The sequence below is a fragment of the Ursus maritimus genome, unplaced genomic scaffold, assembly GCF_017311325.1.
Source record: "Ursus maritimus isolate PB19 unplaced genomic scaffold, ASM1731132v1 scaffold_1, whole genome shotgun sequence".
NCBI classification, from domain to species: domain Eukaryota; kingdom Metazoa; phylum Chordata; class Mammalia; order Carnivora; family Ursidae; genus Ursus; species Ursus maritimus.
The window spans coordinates 28,352,300-28,373,297 of record NW_024423343.1 but is presented as its reverse complement, the minus strand read 5'-3'; the positions used below and the strand labels follow the sequence as shown (position 1 = coordinate 28,373,297).

The following is a 20,998-nucleotide window of genomic DNA, read 5'->3' as shown; positions in this document are numbered from 1 at the left end:
GTGACTGAATTATTAGTGACACAGATATGATCCCTTATTCTGACATTCAAGGAAAGCCCGAGGAGGGGCAGAAGGAACACTGAGTTGGGACCTAAACACCTGAGTCCAGTCATAGTTCTTCCCCTGAACTAACCTTAGCCAAGTCACAGTCCTCTAGTGATTTCTCTTCATCAATAAAAGGGGGAAGGAAATGTATGTCCTGTCTACAGCATGCCAAAATTGTGTGATTTCAGTGAAAACCTTTATGTAAAGTACTCTAAGGAGGGGCACCTGGATGGCGCAGTCAGTGAAGTGGCCGACTCTTGGCTTCAGCACAGGTCGTGATCTCAGGGTCATGTGATCAAGCCCCAAGTCGGGCTTGGTGCTCAATGTGGAGTCTGCTTGGGACTCTGTCTCTCCCTCTCAGCCTACCCCTCCCCGCCGTGTGCTCTCTCCTTCTCTCTCTCTACAATAAGTAAATATATCTTTAAAAAAAAATGCTCTAAGAAGCCAAAAGTGCTATACAATGTGCCCCCTCTCATTTTAGGATGTCCCCTGCTGCTTAGAGGATGGGGAAGGTGGATGGGTCATAGGCACAAGGGGACACAGGTGCTATTCCCATCTCCAGCCTCATCTTTCACTCTTCCATGTAATGGTTCCATGCTGCTGAGCCTTTAGACATGTAGTTGTAGTTCCCTCTGCCTGGAATGCCCTTTCACCACTGATGATTTTTTTTTTTTTTTTGGTCGTATTTCAAGACTCAGCTGGAACCTTACTTTCCCCATTCCGGATGTCCTCTTAGGCAAAAACATTGTTCCTTCTGTGTTTTTTAGAGTGATCTGATGTATTTCTTTTATTGAGCTCATGTAATTATAGTGTCATTATCTGTTTATAGATCATGCCATTGGGGGTCTCATGAGGGTTGGGACTGTCCATCCTTCACAGGACTGTCTTCTTCACATTCTTCCTCTAGTAGCAGCTCATTTCCACCTTCACCCACATGGCGATCGTAGGACCCACCATGCTGGTCCAGTGTAATATCATTCCTTGCCCCACTGACTGGTTAGAAGTGAGTACTTGACCAAGGCAGAGTATCCCACCCCATAGGGCAGAATCATTTGGCCTAGGGAAGCTTCTGGTCCAATCTGGGAATTGGACTGAGAAAAGGAGCCCAGTATCTCTTGGCTTTAAAGCAATAAACTCCAGAGTTGTTGGCAGCCATGCTATCAGATACAAGCACAAAAGAAGTGGAAGTGTTTAGAAAGAGAAGAATGAAATAAATGAGTTGAGAGGAATAGAGCTGAGATGGAAGGTCCTGAGCTCTGGAATCCCCATTTCTAGTTGCTCTAGAAGTCATGTCCCACATCTAGGGCTTCCACAAATATACTCTAAGATCCCTATTGTGAATTACACCCCAATCCTTATAATAAATCCCATTTGTGCATAGACCACTTCAAGTTGAATTTCTGTCACTGCCAAAGATAAATAAGTAAACATACAAATACAATTCTAATTAATATATTTGCCTGTGCATCTTTGAACCCTCAATGTAGAACACAGTCTGTAGCTTATTGTAGTCATCAGATAAGTTAGAAAATTAATTAATCCTTCACCAATTCCTGTGTCATACACTTTCCACAATACTAAATAAAAATGCCTGACCTTCTAAATGACCCAACCAATAATGCAGCTGCAGTTTTAACTTTTAAATAAGGACTAGTTACTTCCACAAAAATATAGTAAAACTGATAGCTTTGAACCAACTTCCAAAATGCTAGAATAATTCAATTATAAACATATATATCTATTAAATGAGCCGAACCTCTGGGCATTGCATCACAGTAGGGGAACACTAGCTTCAGGAAGTGCTGATTGGCCCATGGTAGACGGGAAAGAGAATTAAGAGTGATGTGATCACCTCAGCTCTATTGCTTAGCACATTTGTGACTGACTCTGGGCAAGTCACCCAGCCTCCCTGGGTTTTGGTTTCCTCATTCAAAAGACAAAGAAGGGGTAGGGAGTTAGGCTTACATAATATCTATCTTCTTGATTGCACAAGTGTATTATGAATATTAAATGAGATAGTATATTAAAGCCACGGACAAGCTAGTTAAACAATAACCAAAGGGGATATAACTTTTGTTATTATCCTATTATGTCACCAGCGAATACTTGGATAGGTTGCATTCCTTCATTCTGTACCTATGGAGAGCTGCCATGAAACATGTAAACAATCAAGTCAAATCAACCAGTTTTGCAAGCCTATCACAGTTTTACTCCTCTGAGCACTGCGACCTGTGATTGGCTGGGGGAAACCACCATAAAGTTCCTTTTTAAGAGAGGTGGGGTGTGTGGAGACTATCTCAGCATATTTTTCTGTAACTCTCTTTGGTTCTTCTCCCTTTCCTCTCTTTTCCTCACCTCTCACTGAGTGCTCCTTCCCAAGACAGAAGCCTTTTACAATAATAATGGTAAGTTAGACTTGCCTGAAATCTTATTTTGAAGGAAATCCAAATCATTTATCAAGCAAATATTGTCTCCCTTTAGGGGGCTAAAGAAACTAGCCCAAGGAGGAGACGAGGCTCTTGGAAAGCCACTGCTGGTGAGTGACAAAACCGAAGGGAAAATGCTGAATCTTCTGCTCATATCATCTGGGGCCATTAACAAAGGCCCTGTTCTTTCTATACAAAAATAACCAATGCAGGAACATCTCAAAACCCTTTCCTGCCGTCGTGATGGAAATGAGCGGGCACTTAATCACTGTTCCCCTCTGTGTCGAGTTTCCTGACCTTCTTCCTCCTGGTACTCTCCAAGAATTGCAGGAAATCGGACCTCTAATATGGAAAAAATAACACTTAGCAAAGAAAATGGCAAACATTTCCAGCGGGGTAGTGTTTTCTGAGAACATGCTGGTTGGCTTTTTGGGGCTGAAGTCTCTGGAGAAAGAGAAGGACTGAACTTGGAAAACAACCCCCTAACTCCCTGCCACTCCCCCACCCCCACCCAGCCTCTCAGGCGATTTCCAAGTTAAGGAGAATCTGAGCCAAGGCAAGGAGTGGGGGGCCTCAGCACTTGGGGTGGCTGCTGGAGAGGAAGGAAAAGGGGGGCCGCATGCTGTGACTGGAGCTCCTCTCATGGTCTTTCTTTCCCTGAGCCCAAAGCAGAGGCTGCCAGTCCAAGACTTGGGGTCAGTGTGAGCAGCGTGTCCAATTTCTCAAAGACTACGATTCGATTCAGATCCAGGAAACTCTCCCCTGAAATGTTTCAGCTTGCCATCAGTAATGTGATGAGGGCCAGCGCTTACTGAGCATAGAGCGTGTGCTGGGCCTGCAGCGTGTGCCCGTCGCCCAGTCTCCATGCGTTAATATGTAACATGCAGCCTGCAACACGTCCGTGCTTGCTGACAGCTAACAGGGCCAGTCCCATCATGTCAGTGTATTAACTCACATCATTCTTAAAGCCATGTTCCAGTTGCTAACAGAGACTCAGACCGTCAACATGCGAGAACATTCATAATTGATGTCTGATTGTGTTTCACGATGCTTTTACACTTATCTTTGGCTATAAAGGCTTCCGGTGTTTTTAGAACTTATTCCAAACCCAAAAAGGAAGCTCCGTTAGAAAGATCTGACACAGAAAGAGATGGAAAAGCGGGCCAATTTCTCCATGCAGCCATGTCCATGTTTTTCCGTAGCATCTAAATGTTAGGGTGTCCGAGTGTTTCACCAAGAGAGGGAAGGCTGCGTTCCCCGGGCGGCAAGAGACAGAAGCCTTGAAACACCAGCGTGTGCAGGGTTGTATCCACAACAGAGCATTAAACATCAAAGGAACGTTTACCTCTGAAATCCGGGGATGTAGGTGATAAAGGTTTTCCTTAACGTGCTAAACTGCCTTTTCTGAGCGCCGGGATCCTATCTGTTGGTTGCCATTTGCATACCCAGAGCCTCGCACAGAGATCAGCCAGCATGAAAGCATTCTCGATAAATCTTTGTGTAAGGAATGAGAAGAATGAATGGAAATTGGAGTCATTCTCTCGGACCCTTCTACATGGCTGTTCTATAATTTCTGTATCAAATGTTTCTTGAAATTATCACAGAATGTAAGAGTAAGAGAGGACTTAGAGATTCATCGAATCTATTCTCTTGATTTTTTTAGGAAAAGAAAACGAGGCCCAGAAAGGCTAAATGATTTGCCTCAGGTCACACAGCCCACCAGAGGCCTGGTTAGAGCTGGGAAAATGTTTCCTGACTCCTCACCCACGGTTCTTTCTGCCCGCACTGCCTCCCACATGAATTAATAGGGAAACTCATCCTTGTCTTTAATAGAATTCTGTGTTTTTCCCCATTGCTACAGCTCTTCTCTCGGTTCTCCTGGTGCTCTGATTTTTTTTCTTTTCGTTCTTCAATCTTTTGAAAGGGTATGTAGCAAAAATGTGAATGAGGAGGACCTGGTGCTTCTGCTAAAGCGAGTGGGTCAGTGCAAGTGTGGGAGTACATTATAAATGAGGAGTATAAAAAACAGGACTATTTGCAAGGCTGTGTTGGACATTCTGAAACACCTGACAAGTGAAGAGGTAGGCCCTTGTACAGAGCCCTGAGGAAGTACACCAGAGGTGCCTGTCTTTTCCTTCCTGCCTGTGGCCACTCACAGCTCTGGAAAGAGAGACACTATGTGCACCTGCGCCCCACTTCCCCCAGTAATAGCTGACTCAGCCAGCGATGAGCCCTAGACCCAAACTTGTCCGATTAAACTTTTCCTCATGGGAAATTAGAATTGGGGCCCAGAGACCGTCCGTTCCTGTGGGTAGCAGGTGATAGGTCGTGCAGAGGCTGACACGAAGGGAGTTACTGGGGGCAGCTAGGCGGGAAGACGTGCCGGACCGTATGCAATGGCTAAGGAGGCAAAGAAGCTTGTTCGTGGAAGGAGGGGCAGAGCAGAACAGAAATAAAATATGGGGGTGGGAGTGGGAGGCCCAATGACTCTCAAATTCCCTCCAGGACAATTGACCCACGATGAGTTGGCATGAAGTTCCCCTGCAGCTTTTTGCGAATCTTTTTACCTCGATACAATTGTAGCACATTTTTTGTTCTTTGCAAAGAGATGTTGACTTCTGAGTTAGAAGAAACGGGAGGGCAAAGGGGCAGGTACTGGAAAGGGAAGAGCACATTGAGAATGAGGGGAAGCCAAAGAGAAGAGAGCCTCCAGGAATGGGGAAGGGGACCGGGGAAGACTAATGCCTGGTGGAGCCGAGGGGAGTTGGGTGACGATGGCTGCCTTCCAGATCCCCCATTGACTCCGTGCCCAGCCAGCCTCATTTTCCATCCCCAAGAGCCAATCAGCTGCTCATCGCCGCCGCGCAGGGAGAGCATCAAAGGGATTTAATAATGGTTGGCAAATGTCAAATTACATTGAATCTAAACCAAATTCCAGACATTTAGGGCTGCATAGTCATTAACAACCAATTAGTGAACTCGCTTTTCAGTCAAAGCATTTTTTATACCCTCTCCTTTCCATGACAAGGAAACACATGCTTTGGCGGCTGAGCAATGTATCACTCCTCGAGCTTACTCAGAGAGGGAACAATCTAGTCCCTGTTCTCTTGTGGTTTTCGGTTCCTTGCTTGCTCCCCCAACAGCACTTTCAGGAGTGGAAGGAAACATTAAGTGCTGTTTGTACGTCCCGTCCTGTGAACAAGAGGAGCTAAGAGAAAGAGAAATGGGTCATTTTCCTCTCTTTCTTGGGAATCATGAAGTAATAAAAGGTAAAGGGGATGCAGAGAATTGTAAAACCTTTTCTCTAGTTGGAAGCCAGGGACTTTGGATCCTGTACATTGAAGAATGATGCATACCGATTACACAGGGGGGCATTAGGTGAACTCAGTTCACCTCTAATGGCCCATGTTCTGGTGCGGCAGGACTACGTTCCAGCAATGGCGCCGTAAACATTTACCACCAAACAAGACGACACTCTATTGATCGCTGAGTATCTGCTCCATCCTTCCCTTTCCAAGTGAGCTCAGATTTATGGCGATTCCCTTCCTGTTCCCCAAGCCAACCACCTCATCTCTGGGGTGCTACGGGTCAGAGGAAGGAGATAAGCAGGAAGCTGTATCCATATTTTCAAGGAGAGCTTTTGTAATCATTTTGAAAATTCCCCTTTCTTCCTAGTTTTCCCTGTGAGGTCTTCCACAGGCCTATTTTTAGAATAACTTTCTCAGAATATAGAAAAACCCATATTCTCCAACTGTGACACGGATTTCTTCCTCTAGTTCAGTTGATAAAACCTGGATGTAAAACTGGGCTTAGCTCAAGGGCTTTGAGACAGGAGACTCCTCTGGGGTCCTCAAGCCCTTAGTCCCAAGTGACTTCTGCTTTAAAGAGGAACTTCAGTGGCATCACGGGGCAGTGATGAAGGAGACAACGTTTTAAAAGACAGATAGGACTTGACACAGAGAGGGTGTCTTTGGTGTCTCAGAAGCCAAGGACAGGGCTCGGACTTTGGTCTTATGCCCCAGAGGGGGTGAGTCATTCAGGCCCGGTAATAGTCTGACGTTCCTATGCTCAGGTCAGGACTCTCCCAGAGATCATTTCAGCACAGGGCACGAGCTGCCAAGGCCAGATAAGAAGATCGAATCAAAACTCACAAAGAGGAACCTTACTATCCCCAAAGAGCTACCACCAGAGGTCTTTTCTAAGAAAAGACCCAGAGAAGGTCTGTTTCAGCACACATTCAGGAAAGGGTCCCTGGGACTTTCCTTGACCAGCGAGCTCTATTGTTGGAAGCCCCCCAGTGGGAACTGGTGGGAGGGCAATCCTCATCGTGTCAGATCCTAAACAAACGCGGTCTGATGAGCAGAATACCATACGCCGGGCAAATCACAAGTGCGTATGAAAACCCATATTTTTACCAAATAAAAACTAGAAAACACTTACATGAGATTATACAATGGCTTTGCCTTACATGTGAGTGCTTCTCTGACTCAGAGGTGGTCTGAAAAGGACCCTCAGAAAACATGTTAAAACGTGGATGCTTAGGTCCTACACCCCGAAGAATCCAATGGGGATGAGACTCCGAAAATTGCAGTTTTGGAAAGAACCTTTGATGATTCTGTTGTGGGTGGTCATTGGTTCACACTCTGAAAAACACCGCACACAGTTGGCTTCCGTATGCATTTAAACAGAAGTCGATTTCTATTTGGGGGACAATGATGTCGCATAAATCAAACCCCTCCCCCAGGTTGTAATGGACAGGACTGTGAGCTAAGAGAGAAAATTTGGTACTTTACAATCCTGACTCTCTAAGATTCATTTTAGTATTATTTTATGATTGCTCACGTGTCTTTGTTAAGAAACATGCAAACGGGTATGCGTTTGCACAGCACACATATCCTGAGTGACTGACCCGCTGCCTGGAGATCACAGTGTGTAGCAGATGAAGATGTGTTGGAATTCTCCATGTCATCCTGCAGTTTTCTACCCATACCTAGAGAAACCAGGAGGGCGACCCAAGCCATTCTCTCAGTAGCATCATTTTCAGTTATGCGGAAAAATGTACACCGTCCAACTGGGACACAGTGATGCTATAAAGATACAGAGGAAGCAGGGAGGAGGAAGAAGGCGCACCTGGGAAGATGAGGCCAGGTCACTGGGACAACGCCAGAGAGGGAGGCCCAATATAGGATTTTCTGAAGACACCAGGAGGGAGAGGGGAGGGAGAAAGAAAAGAGGAAAAGAGAATAAATGGGAACAAAAAATGAAAAAACAAAAAAAAACAAGATTGGGAACAGAAAGGTGTTAAAAGTTCCCAGAGCCAAAGACAAGATTTAAATTATAACCAGTCATTAATATTGTCATCATATATGACATACATTAGGGTGTGATTAGCTATTTCTAAGCAGGGATGGAAAATGATTTTGTAACAGGTTTGACACTGAGTGACTCCGGTAAGGTTTCAAGTGGCAAATCTGTGTCTTTGTTTCTGGGAGTTCTCCGGAGCATGTAAATAAGATCAGGGTGTTTATTTCTTATAGCCTGGATCTTTGACTGGCAATCCCATAATCCCAGGTCATGTGATTCTCAGAACCGTCTGCAAACTTAACCCCAAGAAGACAGTGTGCTGTGGAGCTGCAGAGAAGACATCGGCTTGCTTGTCTTTGATACTGTTTACAGTCCATCAGGGATGATCCTTTAAACATTCCCCCAGAGACTCAAGCGCCTTTCCATTTTTATGAAGGGAACTTGACTTTCTACTCACAAGACCAGCACCCAGGAAGTTGGCGCTTCAAGGAACAAAACCCAGCCCAGCAACCGGGGTTCTGTCTTTGTCATTATTATCGAACCAGAGGCCACCCATTTGCTGGTAGCTGTTTCCTGTGATAAGCTCTGCAGACCAGCTTCCTGTAAACTCTTATTTTGATCAGGCAGCAGACTTTGCCCACAACAAAATATTGCTTCCGTCCCTTCATGAGGTCATTTGACTCTCTCCTGTGGTGTTCTGTAGAAATGGGCGAAAAGCTGCCTGCCCAGCTGCTTACCCCGCTCCACCTCCCGAGTCCCCGAGTTAGCCACCTGCTCCTGTGTTTTTCTCCTGTCCATAAGCCCCCTATCTCTCATCCGTCTTGCACTTGAAGCCTTTCTAGTGAAAGGACAGAATAAACTCATGTGCATTAAGGTCCACATGATGGATAAGGCATAAAGAGTTACCTTTTTCTGGCTACTTGTAGTTTAAAAACAGGAAAGCCACTAGGCAAAAAACAAATATTTAGGAGTAGACTATCGAGTGCCTGGAAAATAGTTGGAAACATATTTTGGGCGCTGCAGTGTGTGTGTGTGTGTGTGTGTGTGTGTGTGTGTGTGTGTATACACACAGATGGTGGCCTGGGGATTCCAGGAAACATACCATGAAGGTGAGCACATTTTTGAAGTCGTATTTTATAGCATATACATTTGTTTCTAGGCATGGACTATTGATTGGGGGGAGAGGCACAAGGAAAAGGCGATTTCCTTGATGCAGTCAATTCCTAACGTCCAGGGCTCCATTCCCAGGATAATGGCATGACCTGGCCATGAGCCCATCCACTGAGAGTGCTTTTCCCTGAGGGAAGATGGGGGTTCCAAGGATGGGAAAACATGGCAGAGAATGCATGCTCACTTCACTCGCGGTCACATTATCTGCTTCCTCCTAAGAGACCTCTGGGTCCTTAAGTAACTTCCCAGTCATCAAATCAGTCTTTATTAAATTTTCACATGCACTTAGTTTTAGATTCAATTTGAAATGTCCTCCAAGGAGCATCATATGGACTAAATAATTAGCTAAAGAGAAATGGAACAGAATAGATTTTAGGCTGTGGCACAGAACAGTGTCTCTCTACTACCACCAGTAGTTTGTCTTTTAATGTGACACAATGAGGAACATTTTATTTTGAGTTATACATTTATTTTCATTTGTACTGAAAGGAAAAAGAGTTGAATCAGTGGTTTCAGGTATATTTTTGCTTAGGAGAAGCTAAAACAGGTATTTAAGGTTTCAAATAGTGGGTTGATTTAAAAATATATATATTAAGGAAGTAATAGTGCAAGGATGTCCCAAGAATCCTGAAATGTCATATTCAAGTGACTAACATTTGCGAAATTTTGAGAAACGCTGCCAATATTAATAGAGCATGATTGCTTATCAACAACCCTGGGTTGACTCTTGTTCTGCAAAGGAGGCTCTAGACAGCCTTGGGCAAGGTGCAACCTCTCTGCGCCATATTTTACTCAAGTACAACGGTAGCCTTGAAAGAGATCTCTAACTTCCCTTCAATTCTCATGTGTCATGATTTATCCATATTAAAGTTTACCTTCTGTAACTAATCGGGAAGAAATTGGCAGATAAAGTCAGGGTGGTCAATGGTGATGTCATGGCTAGACACACATAAGCATCACGTTAGCCCCTGGATTATCCAAAAGCAGTGAGGTGGAGAGGAAAGTCCCCTGGATTGAGAGTCAGGGGACCTAGGAGCCAGCTCTGTCATTTACTCTGCCCCCTGGGCCTTCACAAAGTCAGGTGTCCTCTTCGAGCCCGGAGCTCTCTATTTGTGAGGGCGAAGGGTCACAGTGGTGAGTGATACCTAGTCCATGACGATACAGTCTTGTTGGGCAGCTCAATGCAGTGCATGTGAAGTGAAAATTCTATACAAACCTAAACCTTGTTCTACCACCGTTTTGTAACTGGCATTGTCGTTTCATTATTTTAAAATAGTACGGTGGTATGTATAACTATTTTGTGATCAGACAGAATTGTTTAAAAAGTAAAAGGTTAAGGGGTGCCTGGGCGGCACAGTCAGTTAAGCATCGGACTCTTGATTTCAGCTCAGGTCTTGATCTCAGGGTTGTGAGTTCAAGCCCTATGTCGGGCTCCATGCTGGGCGTGGAGCTTACATTAAAAAAAAAAAAAAAAGTAATAGGTTAAGTTCAAGATGGTCAATATTGATCATTTTTAATAGCTCAGATAAAATGTTTAATGTTGGAGAAGGAATCATGACTTGGCTCATCACAGATACCCCAGAAAACCATCACCTAGCAGCCACCTCGAAATCTTGCTTCAGTTTGAAGTCTTAACTATCTCCTCTTCTAAACATATAGTCAGCGTGGAAGATGAGCTAGATATGCTAAATTATTTATCAATTGCACTGAGCTCTGCCTTTTATGAGGTTCCTCTCCATTAGCACAGAGTACCCCCAACTGGATATGCAACCTCGGATTACAATTGTGATGAGGTTTATGCACTTTGCAGCCCCGGGAGAGCCAGCTTACCCTTTCAGATGACAGCCTGTTGAATTAGGATTATAGTGATTTTTGCCCTTACTAAGTTACCAGGCTTGCTTCTCTGATCTGTTACTTCTAATAGGGAGGACACAGCAGAGAAGGCAGTGTCACCAAGTGCAAAGTGTGGAGTCATTTAGTGTCAGGACAGTAATCCCAAAGTCTGGAGTCATCCCTGAACTTATATTGTATTGCAGAAATGGATGCTCAAAGAGGTTGTAAAGTGGGTAGTGTATTTTTAGACATATTTTAAGCAAAAGTTAAGTCTCTAAATGTGGAAGCCTCAGTTGTCTAGAATAACCCCTTATGTAAACCGTCTCGCTTCCTTATGTGAAATGATTGGACTTACTACCCTCTCCTCATTCCAGCACAGTGCTGGTTGTCCTCCACCTAAAACGTCCAATTTGCGATCCTTTTATAAGTCAACTTATTATTACAGAATAATAACCCTTGTGCTTTTTAAAAGAGATTTATTTATTTATTTTAGAGAGAGAGCACGAGGGGGGAGGGGGCGAGGGAGAGGGAGACTCCTCAAGCAGACACCCCGCTGAGCAGGGAGCCCGTCATGGGGCCCGATCCCAGGACCCTGCGATCATGACCTGAGCCCAAATCAAGAGCCAGTCACTCAAACCGACTGAGCCACCCAGGCGCCCCATAACCCTTGTTCTAATACTGCAAAGCTCTCTTATCCTTCCTTCTGTAAAGAAATTTCTAGGCTAATGACTTTGGCTATGAGAATTAAGTTACTCATCTAGTTACGGAGCATCTGAATGACCGGGCACCAGGAGACTGGTCTGCGGACTCTGGGCCAGCGCTTTTTCCCTGGATTCCGTTGTTTCTCCTCAGTCGGCCTTGGGTTGCCCTGTTGCCCAGCTCACTTGTCTGCTCGGGAGATGTGGCAGCTGACATTTACAATTTTCAAAACCATTTTCCTGGCTCCTGCAGCGCCCACTGCTCCTTGTAGCTCAGGTTTTATTAGGGTGAGGACGCAATCTCTCAGCTCCCCTTCCAAACCCACCGCAACCGTCCTTACACCTGCTTTCCTGTTCAGAGACTGGGACGTGTCTGCGCCAATGTACTAAGTGCGGTCACTGCAGCCACAGTTTTTGTGTGTGAAAATTTATGGAAGAGTGTCTTGTCAGATTCATTTGATGAGGGACTGAAGTTACTCACCATTGTATCCGTTTCCAAATCCAAAGCGTGAAAAGAAAGCTTGAGGAGCGCCGTGTCCCCGGGAAGTGAGAGAGGTGTTTACTGCTGTTTCCAGTTAATGACACCACTTCTCTTGGGGAATCGCCCTGCAGGGGATGCTGGGATAGTGACACCAGTTAGGTTCTCTACCTTCCTCCTCACTCGGATGTTCTTGTCTGGAGGTCGTGCATGGAAGAGAAGATTCTAGTAAGTGTTCTTTTTTGGTCCTGAGAGTTTCCCCTTAGGGCTTTCACCTACCTCTTCTCGGTGTTCGAAGCTGCTTCTCTTGGCATCTACCTTCCTGCCCTCCATGGGGCCACCGGAAGTTCTCCACCTCTGGTCAGCAGGCTCTTCCTCACTTTGTTCCCAACCATCTCCTGTACTCGGACTCCCCCCTCCCCTCCCTATTCCCTCCAGCCTTGGCCCTCCCTCCCTCCTCCACAAACCGCTTCCAGTTATCCTTTCCAAACATGCTCCTATTGAACACTGTCCCAGAACAAACTTGCCCCGTCTCTCACCAAACAAACTGCTTTCAATAAGGCTCTCCTAACCCCCGAAACAAATAACATCCCATAATCCACCTCGTTCTAAAATATTGCTTTTCATAACCTCCAACCATTTGCTCCCCTCCCCTCAAAGAAATAAACTGTCTTCAGAGTTCCTTCTCATTTGGGCACTGAGCCACCTCAGTGAAACCATAAAACACACATACACGAACACACACATACACACACATGACCAACGACCTCCCGAACAAAGAAAAATGACCTAATATCATCCCGCCTTCCCTTTCTGTCTCTGAGAAAGAAAACTCTCGTGAGGTATATAAGGACCCATTTGTGTCTCTTTGAGGATTTTCTTCTTCCCGACGAAATAAGCTAAGGAGAAATACAGTAAGGCATTCCAAGGCCAAACACATTCTACTGTTTATTACACATATTACATTCTTAAATAAAAATGCGTCACATAACATTTTTTGCATAGATATCTTACAATATACCAATTTAAAAAAGAATTATGAAACAGACCAGTAACAAAAATAAATTTTTTCTTCATTAATAATTTTGTAACATTAACATACCACCATCATATAATACAAATAATAGTTTTAAATCTTAAGACTTTTGTACAGCAAAAAAACTTGACAAAGTAATATATTTATATATATATATAAAAAGCTTAAAAAAAATAAAATGTCAAAAAAAGGCATAACCGAGGGCTATAAGACTGGGTACTTCTGTGATATATTATAAATACCAGAGAAGGCCTGAGAGAATGTGACCGGGGGAGGCGGGGGAGGGGTGGGGGCTGGGAGGAGGTCTCTCCGAACACACTTGTTAGACACATCTGGCAAAAAGAAAATGTATAGTGCAAAAATAAATTTCTTCAAGCAACTGTTAAGAGGATAACGGAGACTGGAAAGCAAAGTGGTGGTGGCTGGGGAGTTGTGTGGCGGGAATGGGGACAGGGTGATGAGAGAGAAAGGGTTTTGGTGGGGGGAGGGATTTACGGAAAGGAAGGGGAGGCTACAAAAACATTAAACATTTATTTTTGCCTCTGTGTTAGCAAGGAGATCTTGGCCATAATAGGTGTATTTTTCCTCCCTGGAATGAAGCAGAAGTGAAAGATAAGGAAATTAAACCAAGTCTGGGTTTAGATAGGAAATGCATGCTGGAAAAGAAAAATAAAATAAAAAGGTTGAGAACCAGCCAATGAGCCCCAAAGCCTTTCAGGACCTAGAGTTGCAGAAATCATTCTGCCTCCAGTCCAAAGGCCTAGGATTAAAATGTCCCCTCTCCCCACCCTCCGCCCCTCCCTCCATGTGGAACTCCCAGTGTGGTTTCGATATACTGGCATTATAAGCATCCATCCCCCCCAAAAGATATTAGGCACTGGTGGCTACTCCTCTTAAACGTCAGTAGCCTGTTTTCCTTCTGCGAAGGTACAATAGGTCCATGTGCCCACGTATCTAGGCGCGCGCACACATACCACCCTCATTATTCTGACGTGGGGTCCATTTTATGGCAGTAGACAGAAGCTGGAGTCAAAGCAATTTACGATTCCAAAGCTTACAGTTGAAAAAAATTGTATAAACAGTCCCCAACAAAGAACGTATCACCCTTCCCTCGTGACCGCTGAGAGGGAGCCCTGTTTGAAAAGAGTATCTGGTTTGGGATATTAGTAAAGTGACGGCCTAGGATTTCGCTCTGCCATTTTTGATACCTGTTTCCCGAGGACTTACAAACGCAAATGCAAAACACCTGAAGAATACAGTACTCTACCGGAAGGGCGCGCAGAAGGAAGTGAATTGCAGCTTTATTTCTCCCCCTTTTCCGGGATCTGCGAGGAACCAGCAGAGGGGCATTGAAGAGTGTTAAAAGCAAGAGAAAACCCTGAAGCCTCAGGCCATTAGTCACGGGATCTCACATTGACAAGCAGTTTTTGTTTCCTTGGACACACCTTTGTGGTTCGAGCTCAAGTATTCCCAAAGATCCTCGCTGAGGAAAGGAGGCCATCAAAGAGGCGCTGGTGTACGCTCAGGCCAGCCCCTCTCGTTTCCCAACTGAGATATCACCATGTTTACCGAAATGCACCCCAGACTCAGAATTCGAACTCTCTCCTCCTGCCCCCACCCCCCACTTGGCAGGTGGCCACTTCCGGAAGATGCCAGGGAAAGCTTCCACAAGTACATTTCAAACAGGTTCTATTTAGCGAATTTTCACTTTGGCAAAGATCCAGGCGCAAAATTATTGGCCAGAAATGCCGGCCCTATTAAGATCTTTTAAAAAGAAAGAAACAATGAACCTGGTTTTCGCAGTTAAATGCGTTGCATCTCTCCGACTTNCCCTACCTTCTTCCTTCTCCTAAAACCAACTCATGCAAAAGTGAAGACAAAAGCGCTTTGCACTGGATTTTATATTTTACAAAGCGACTTCCATCGAGGAAATCATTCTGAACCAATGCAACTGATCGCTAGATGCTGCCGTTCTTGCCGGTGGTGTTCATCTCTTTTGACTTTGCCATCAGATTCGGGCACGGGGGCTGTGGGCGGAATGTTCTGAACGCACTAGGTGAGCTGCCCTGAAAGTCCCATTTAGCTCCCCTTTGATGCAAATAGACATGGCTAATCTGGAAGCTTATCCCCAACTAAAGTCCTTAAAAAATCTTCTCTGGCTTCTAGATTCAAAGAAGATTTTTTAAAAATAGGAATCAGTTCTGCTAATCGTGCATGAGGTTGGCTGTCTTTTTACCCTGTTATAATCAGGCAATCTAGGATGTAAAAAGGGCACAAGAGGTGCAGGAGGGGAGGAGATGGGGGGTTTGAAGGGCTTTGCAAGGGAAAGCACATAGAGAGGAGAAGGAAATGGTCAGCATGAAGTTCATTTTGGGGTTTCCGATATTTTTATAAAATGCAGCTTTGTCATGGAATCTGAGCATTTCTTTTTCTGGACACAGTACTCATCACCACCAGGCTTTAAGCTGGGCCAATTAACCATTAGTGGGGCAGGAGGCCAGTAGCTAGGAGAAGCATTGTAATTTCATGTTTCCACATCTTTGACTTACAGCCATGTGGTAGGAGAAAGAAGCACAACTTGAAATAAAAAAAATCGTCAATGGCTTAGAAACACGCTTTCTCTATACATCAAACTCTGAACCCTGGATCAAATGTGCTTGAGAGGACAACCACAAGAAACACCATGCCAGGTTTTTCCTTCCAAATTTGGGGTCCCCGGGAATGTCAGGAGGTAACAGTTTAAATGAGAAAGCAACGGTTTAATGTGTTTTAAATGTCCAGTAAAGCACTGTTTTAAATAACCTGTCCTCCTGGGAGCCAAGTATCTTCGGACGGTGATCTCTTGGAGAGCCTGTTCACTCTCGCAGGCTCTTACCCAACCATCTCTGTCATTTCAGAGATGATGGGCATTTTATCACAAATCCACTTCCAAAATGATTGGTGGTACCCTCAATTTTACGGATAGGTTATCATTCCCAGGTGTCAATCGGGCTAGAGAAGAACAGTTTCAAAGCCATACACTTAGCACCCACCAAATTTCAGGCCAATTCTCACAGTTCGCAAATGACTCTGAAGCAAGCAAGCCCCACCATCACGGTTCAGCGCACCCTGTTCTGAGAAAGGTCGGGAGCACAGTACAAAGGACCTCACTGATACAAAAGAGAGAGGAATCACTGAACATTTCAGACACCGATGAGGACCAAAGGGCCTTTGTTCGCCACATTCAAATGAGAACTTTTCAAGACCACAGATGACAACAGGGAGCAAACAAGCAATGATTACTCTTTTGCATTCTTTTTTTTTTAAACTTTCTTTTTAATAGAGCCTTGCATTGGTCAGTTCAAAAATTAAATTCAGTATTATAAACCCTTAATAATAGCATTTCGAGAGGCAAGAGCAGCTCCAGCTGGGGAGAGAACATTTGTAAATCGTGGCAGCCACGGCTAATGCCATCACTGGTATGTGCGTGCATTCATGCTGGAGGCTGCTAGAGAAAGGGAAATCAACGAACCAACAAAATCTGGGGTGTCTAAAGTTTCATCTAGTGCACTGACTGGAGGCGCTACAGTTTAATACAGCTGAGGTTTAAGGTCCCTCACACATCCTTCATCCAGAAAGGATGCACCACACATTCAAATATAATCCCATGATACGCCCTGATGGACTGGCCACAAAATGCACTCAAATGCAGTAGAGAACTACGAGATTGTCAGCAAGCAGTGCTCCAGAAAATGTTTCTAAGTCATGTCTAGTTTTAAATCTTTGGAATAAAATTGATTTTTTTTTTTTTTAAATACCCTCCAACTAACATATACAGAATTGCCTCCGGCAAATGGGCAGATTTTTATGTGTGTGTGTTTTAGGGTGGTTTTTCTTTTTGTTTTTGTTTGTTGTTGTTGTTGCTGTTGTTGGTTTTTGTTCTTGTTGTTGTTGTTGTTGTTGTTGCTGTTGTTTTGGTTTTTGGTCTACATTGCAAAAGGGGAAAAGAGAAAGAAAACTTTAAGGGCCAGACCTCAGAGTGCCCAGGTGTCCCATCGGTAGCCACCGTACTTGTGACTGGGAGGCTCCTTTGCCCTTTGACGGGCACTTTTCAACACTTCAGGGAAATCAAAGGTTGCAGAAAGCTGAGAAACCAAATGCCAAGGATCTTGAAGGTTGCTGTCAGACATGTATTTGTGTTTCTTATATTATCATTTCCTTTTAAAGACTTCAGTTTTGCATCCCAAAAAGGTATGGGGCGGCATTTTAACAGTCAATGAGTCAAACAGTCAAAGGAGGGCAGAAGGGGAGCCAGCTGGTATGAAGGAGCAGCAACCATGTGCGGACCAAATGCCATTTTTGTTTTTTAGACGTGTCTTGAAGGGATGGTCCCAGAATATACAAAATATACAATCTGTCCTAATAACCACCCCGCTTGCTTGCATAGGCCATTTAATGGTCCTAAAGGCAGTCTTTGGAGTTGAGGCCAGTGCCAGCTAGCTAAGAATGCGGGTAGATAAGAGACCGATAGTGGATGTGTGTGGGATGAAAAGTGAGGAATGTGAACCCCCTTGGAGTCAGCTTGCCGAGTAAACGTGAGGCCTCTGTTGATCCTGGGTGCTCTAGGTCACAAGTCATGGTGGGTCTAGCCAAAAAGAATTAGAAACGAGTCTCTCCTTTTAGACAGACCGTGAGAGAAACTTCTCAACCCTTTCCTTAAATGTCCACCCTTCATTCCCACAATGACATTTTGAATTGTGTGTTTTAACAAGTGGGGGAGTGTGAACTCAGTGGGTATGAGAGAGGAAGATAGGATGATGTTTTCTGAAGCCACTAGACTCGGGAGGCATCCTCAGTTTTCCCCACTCCTGGAAAGAGTGATATTTTTGGCTTTTTGTCAGGTCATAACCCAGAGTTAGGTTAAATATGCAGCTGCCCTTTGAGACTAGCGACATCTATGCTGAAACTGGTTATAGGGTAGCAAGGACACACAGCACGGGGTTGATCGCTATGCGCTGAGGTCATGATGCCTCAAGGGGGATGAGAGAACTGTGATGTCCCATCTGATTGGCTGCTTCGAGAGCTGGACATCCAGGTGCCGCGAGAGTCCTGGAGAGGTTTAGTCCATGGAGAAAAGATAAAACATTTAAGCTTCCAAATAAGCTTTTCAAGTTTTCGTTAGCAAAAACAGAGAGATTAAAAAGAAAAAATCTAGCACTGGCAATAAGGTGAGGCTCAAGGGATATACTGTGATTTATCATCAAGGACTTTATTCTCTTGGCCACTTTGCAGTCATGCTAGAAGTTTCCAGAATCCCTAGTGCATATGGTGTGCAAGAGTCAAAAAGTAAGAAAAGAAAACTCCTCCCTTGAGAGTGAAGTCTAGAGAAATGCAGGCCAGAAAGGTGTAAGGTGTTATTCCAGAGTCTGCCGCCGCTAAGGCCGTTGTTATCGACTCGAAAGATCTCAATAGTACTAAGAAGAACCCAAACCGATCAACAGTTCTGTGAGGAAGTCGGACGCACGGGATAGTAGGACTTTTCACACACAAAGGACAAATAAACCGAGAGTTAATTTTGGCTACCAAACTGCAATTTGGTTTTCTAGGTCATTTTCCCCCAACTATTTAAAAAGAAACATTAGTGCTACACATATGCAACTTTACGACGTTGTATTCTCCTATCAAGTTGCACTGAGAAGCAAGTTAAATAAGCCCCTCTTACTGCCGTCCACCTGCAGAGACGTCACATCCATTTTCTTTGATTTCCATTGGCAACAGCGCGAAATAATTCCAATAGTGCTGAAGTAAGCAGCCAGTCTGCCTTGCTGAGTTCACCTGGTCTCCTTCTTCTTCGTCTTCTACCATCTGGCAAGGGCAAGGCATAAAGAATAGACGTATATATTTTAAATATAGCTGAGTGCATGACAGTGCGTGTGTGTGGGTCTATGTGAGTGCGTGTGTGTCTGTGTGTGTGTCTGTGTGTGTGTGTACACAGAGGTTTATGAGTGAGAACTTTCTTCTGCGAGGCAATGGATCCCCTCCTGAAGTCCAGCCCCCTGCCTCACGGCATTTCCTTCAGACAACGGCGGACGCCATGGCAACTCTGGCCTTTAGGGGTTTTAGATATGTCTCTTCATATGGAGGGCAAGATGGTCAGACCTGGAAAAACACCTAGGAAATATAAACAACAACAAGGATATAAGAGGGGTCCAGGCAACAAACTCAACTTCCAGCACCCCTTAGAAAATGATTAACGCTACCTCAAAGAGAGGCAGTACGTAGGTACTGAGAAACAAGGCACTATGTGGGCAAGGTGAGCTCAGGGTCAGACTGCATGGGTTCGAACCCCAGCTCTTCCAATCCTTGTATGACTCTGAGCGTGTCAACCTCTCTGTGCCTTCATTTCTCCTCAGTAAAATGGGAATAATCACAGCACTCACCTCATAGACTGGTTTTGAGTTTAAATGAGACAATCTACATAAAGTGCTTAGAATATTGCCTGGCACATAATAAGATGTCAGTGAATGTTAACTATTATCATAGTTGTCATTATCAGAGAAGAAACTAATAGGAAGGTGCTTCAGAAACACAGGACATGCCCGTATACCAGAAGTACCGCAGAAAATGATCAGCTCGTATCATCCAACGGTGGAACGCTAACATTTCAACGCCCAGAGTTGAGTCTTGGGCTTCACAAGGAAGACCCAGAAATGCTGCCTGTGAAACGTACAGATCTCTATTATACCAAGTCAAGAAAACGAATGGAGACGTGAGCTCACTTTTACTGAGAATGAGATAACATGCAGGCACGTGCTAGGCATTTCTCCAACATGACCCAGTACCATTCTTGGCAACCTTCTATGCTAAGTGCTCACACTTCTTTTGTGAGTGTGTGTGTGCGTGGTAAGGAAACAGAGGCGAGGGTCATGTAACTACTTAGTGGCAGGTTTGGGATTAAAACCCAGGCAGATCTGCAAGTCCCCTCTTTCGAATGCCCACCCTTTCGAACACCCAGTTTTCTTGGTGCCAGAGGGCCACCACTGAGTGCCTTCCTCAGCCTCAGAGTGGAGGCAGTGGTCATCTTCACTCCTCCCCCTTTCCTTTGGCACCAGCAACCTGATCTGCTCTTGGGTAGCCATACTTCTGTGCTCCCAGTTGTATGGGGCTGACCCTCCTCCTAAGGCTAAAGCTATGGCCATGGTGGTCTGCTAGGCGACAGTCACGTGACCCATCAAGATTCAGGAGAGCCAGTCCTGGAACACTTGCTGAAACTATTCAAAGAGAGAAGCTCTTTTCCCACTGGGGCTACTGTGCTATTAAGACTGAAGCCGGAGCTGCTGGTGTCCATATGGTCATGTGGGAAAGAGTCTGCTTGAGAACAGTCAACAGAGAAAAATGGGCAGGAGGATGGAAAGAGAGAGAAAGAGGCCTGATGGCAACATCTGACACCCTGGATCCAGCCAAACCTAAAGACCATCTAATTTTGGTCTCCTTAGTCAGCTGAGCTAATAAATACCCTTCGAAGCTAACACCAGCCTGAGTCAGGTTTCTGTATCGTATAACTAATAGAGTGGGCATTTCCACATCCCCACAGCCTACAATCTAAGGCTCTGGCTAGAGTCCCAGTAAAGTCGGCACACGAGACAGCAATCATTCCTTGCTCTGAGTGTGTGCTCTCTCTCTGCATTCTTCTCTTGAAACTGGCCATCTCTTACCTGTGAGGATAGTCCCAGGCTCCCCCGAGGCCCAAGACATGCTCACAGTCCAACATTCTTATTAGGATGTTAGCAAGCTGCCCTGTTCAGGTTAGCAAGATTTCCTGTTCCATGCAGGATTTCCCCGTGTTTGTTCATGCTTAAAACAAACAAACAAAAAATCCACCCTATCTCCTGACCCCAACATTCTCCACCCACTCTGTTTGTGTTGATTTTTTAAATAGGCACACATGCAGGATAGAATCCCAAGGAAATGAAGCAAAACAGAACCAAGGCAAAATGAGAAACACATAAGAATGGGAAAGTACAGTAGA

The 20,998-nt window shown here is 44.8% G+C and overlaps 1 protein-coding gene across 2 annotated transcripts in view; it reads right to left on the bottom strand.

Moving 5' to 3' along the window:
• Window positions 1-12,890: 12,890 nt before the first annotated feature.
• The window catches only part of KLF7 (Kruppel like factor 7), a 91,193-nt gene continuing 83,085 nt past the window's right edge, over window positions 12,891-20,998 (bottom strand). For both annotated transcript variants that reach the window (XM_008687418.2, XM_008687419.2), the window contains exon 4: window positions 12,891-19,140. In XM_008687418.2, coding sequence (XP_008685640.1) covers window positions 19,089-19,140 — 52 coding nt within the window. In that variant the 3' untranslated portion in view covers window positions 12,891-19,088. The remainder of the gene's footprint in view (window positions 19,141-20,998) is intronic.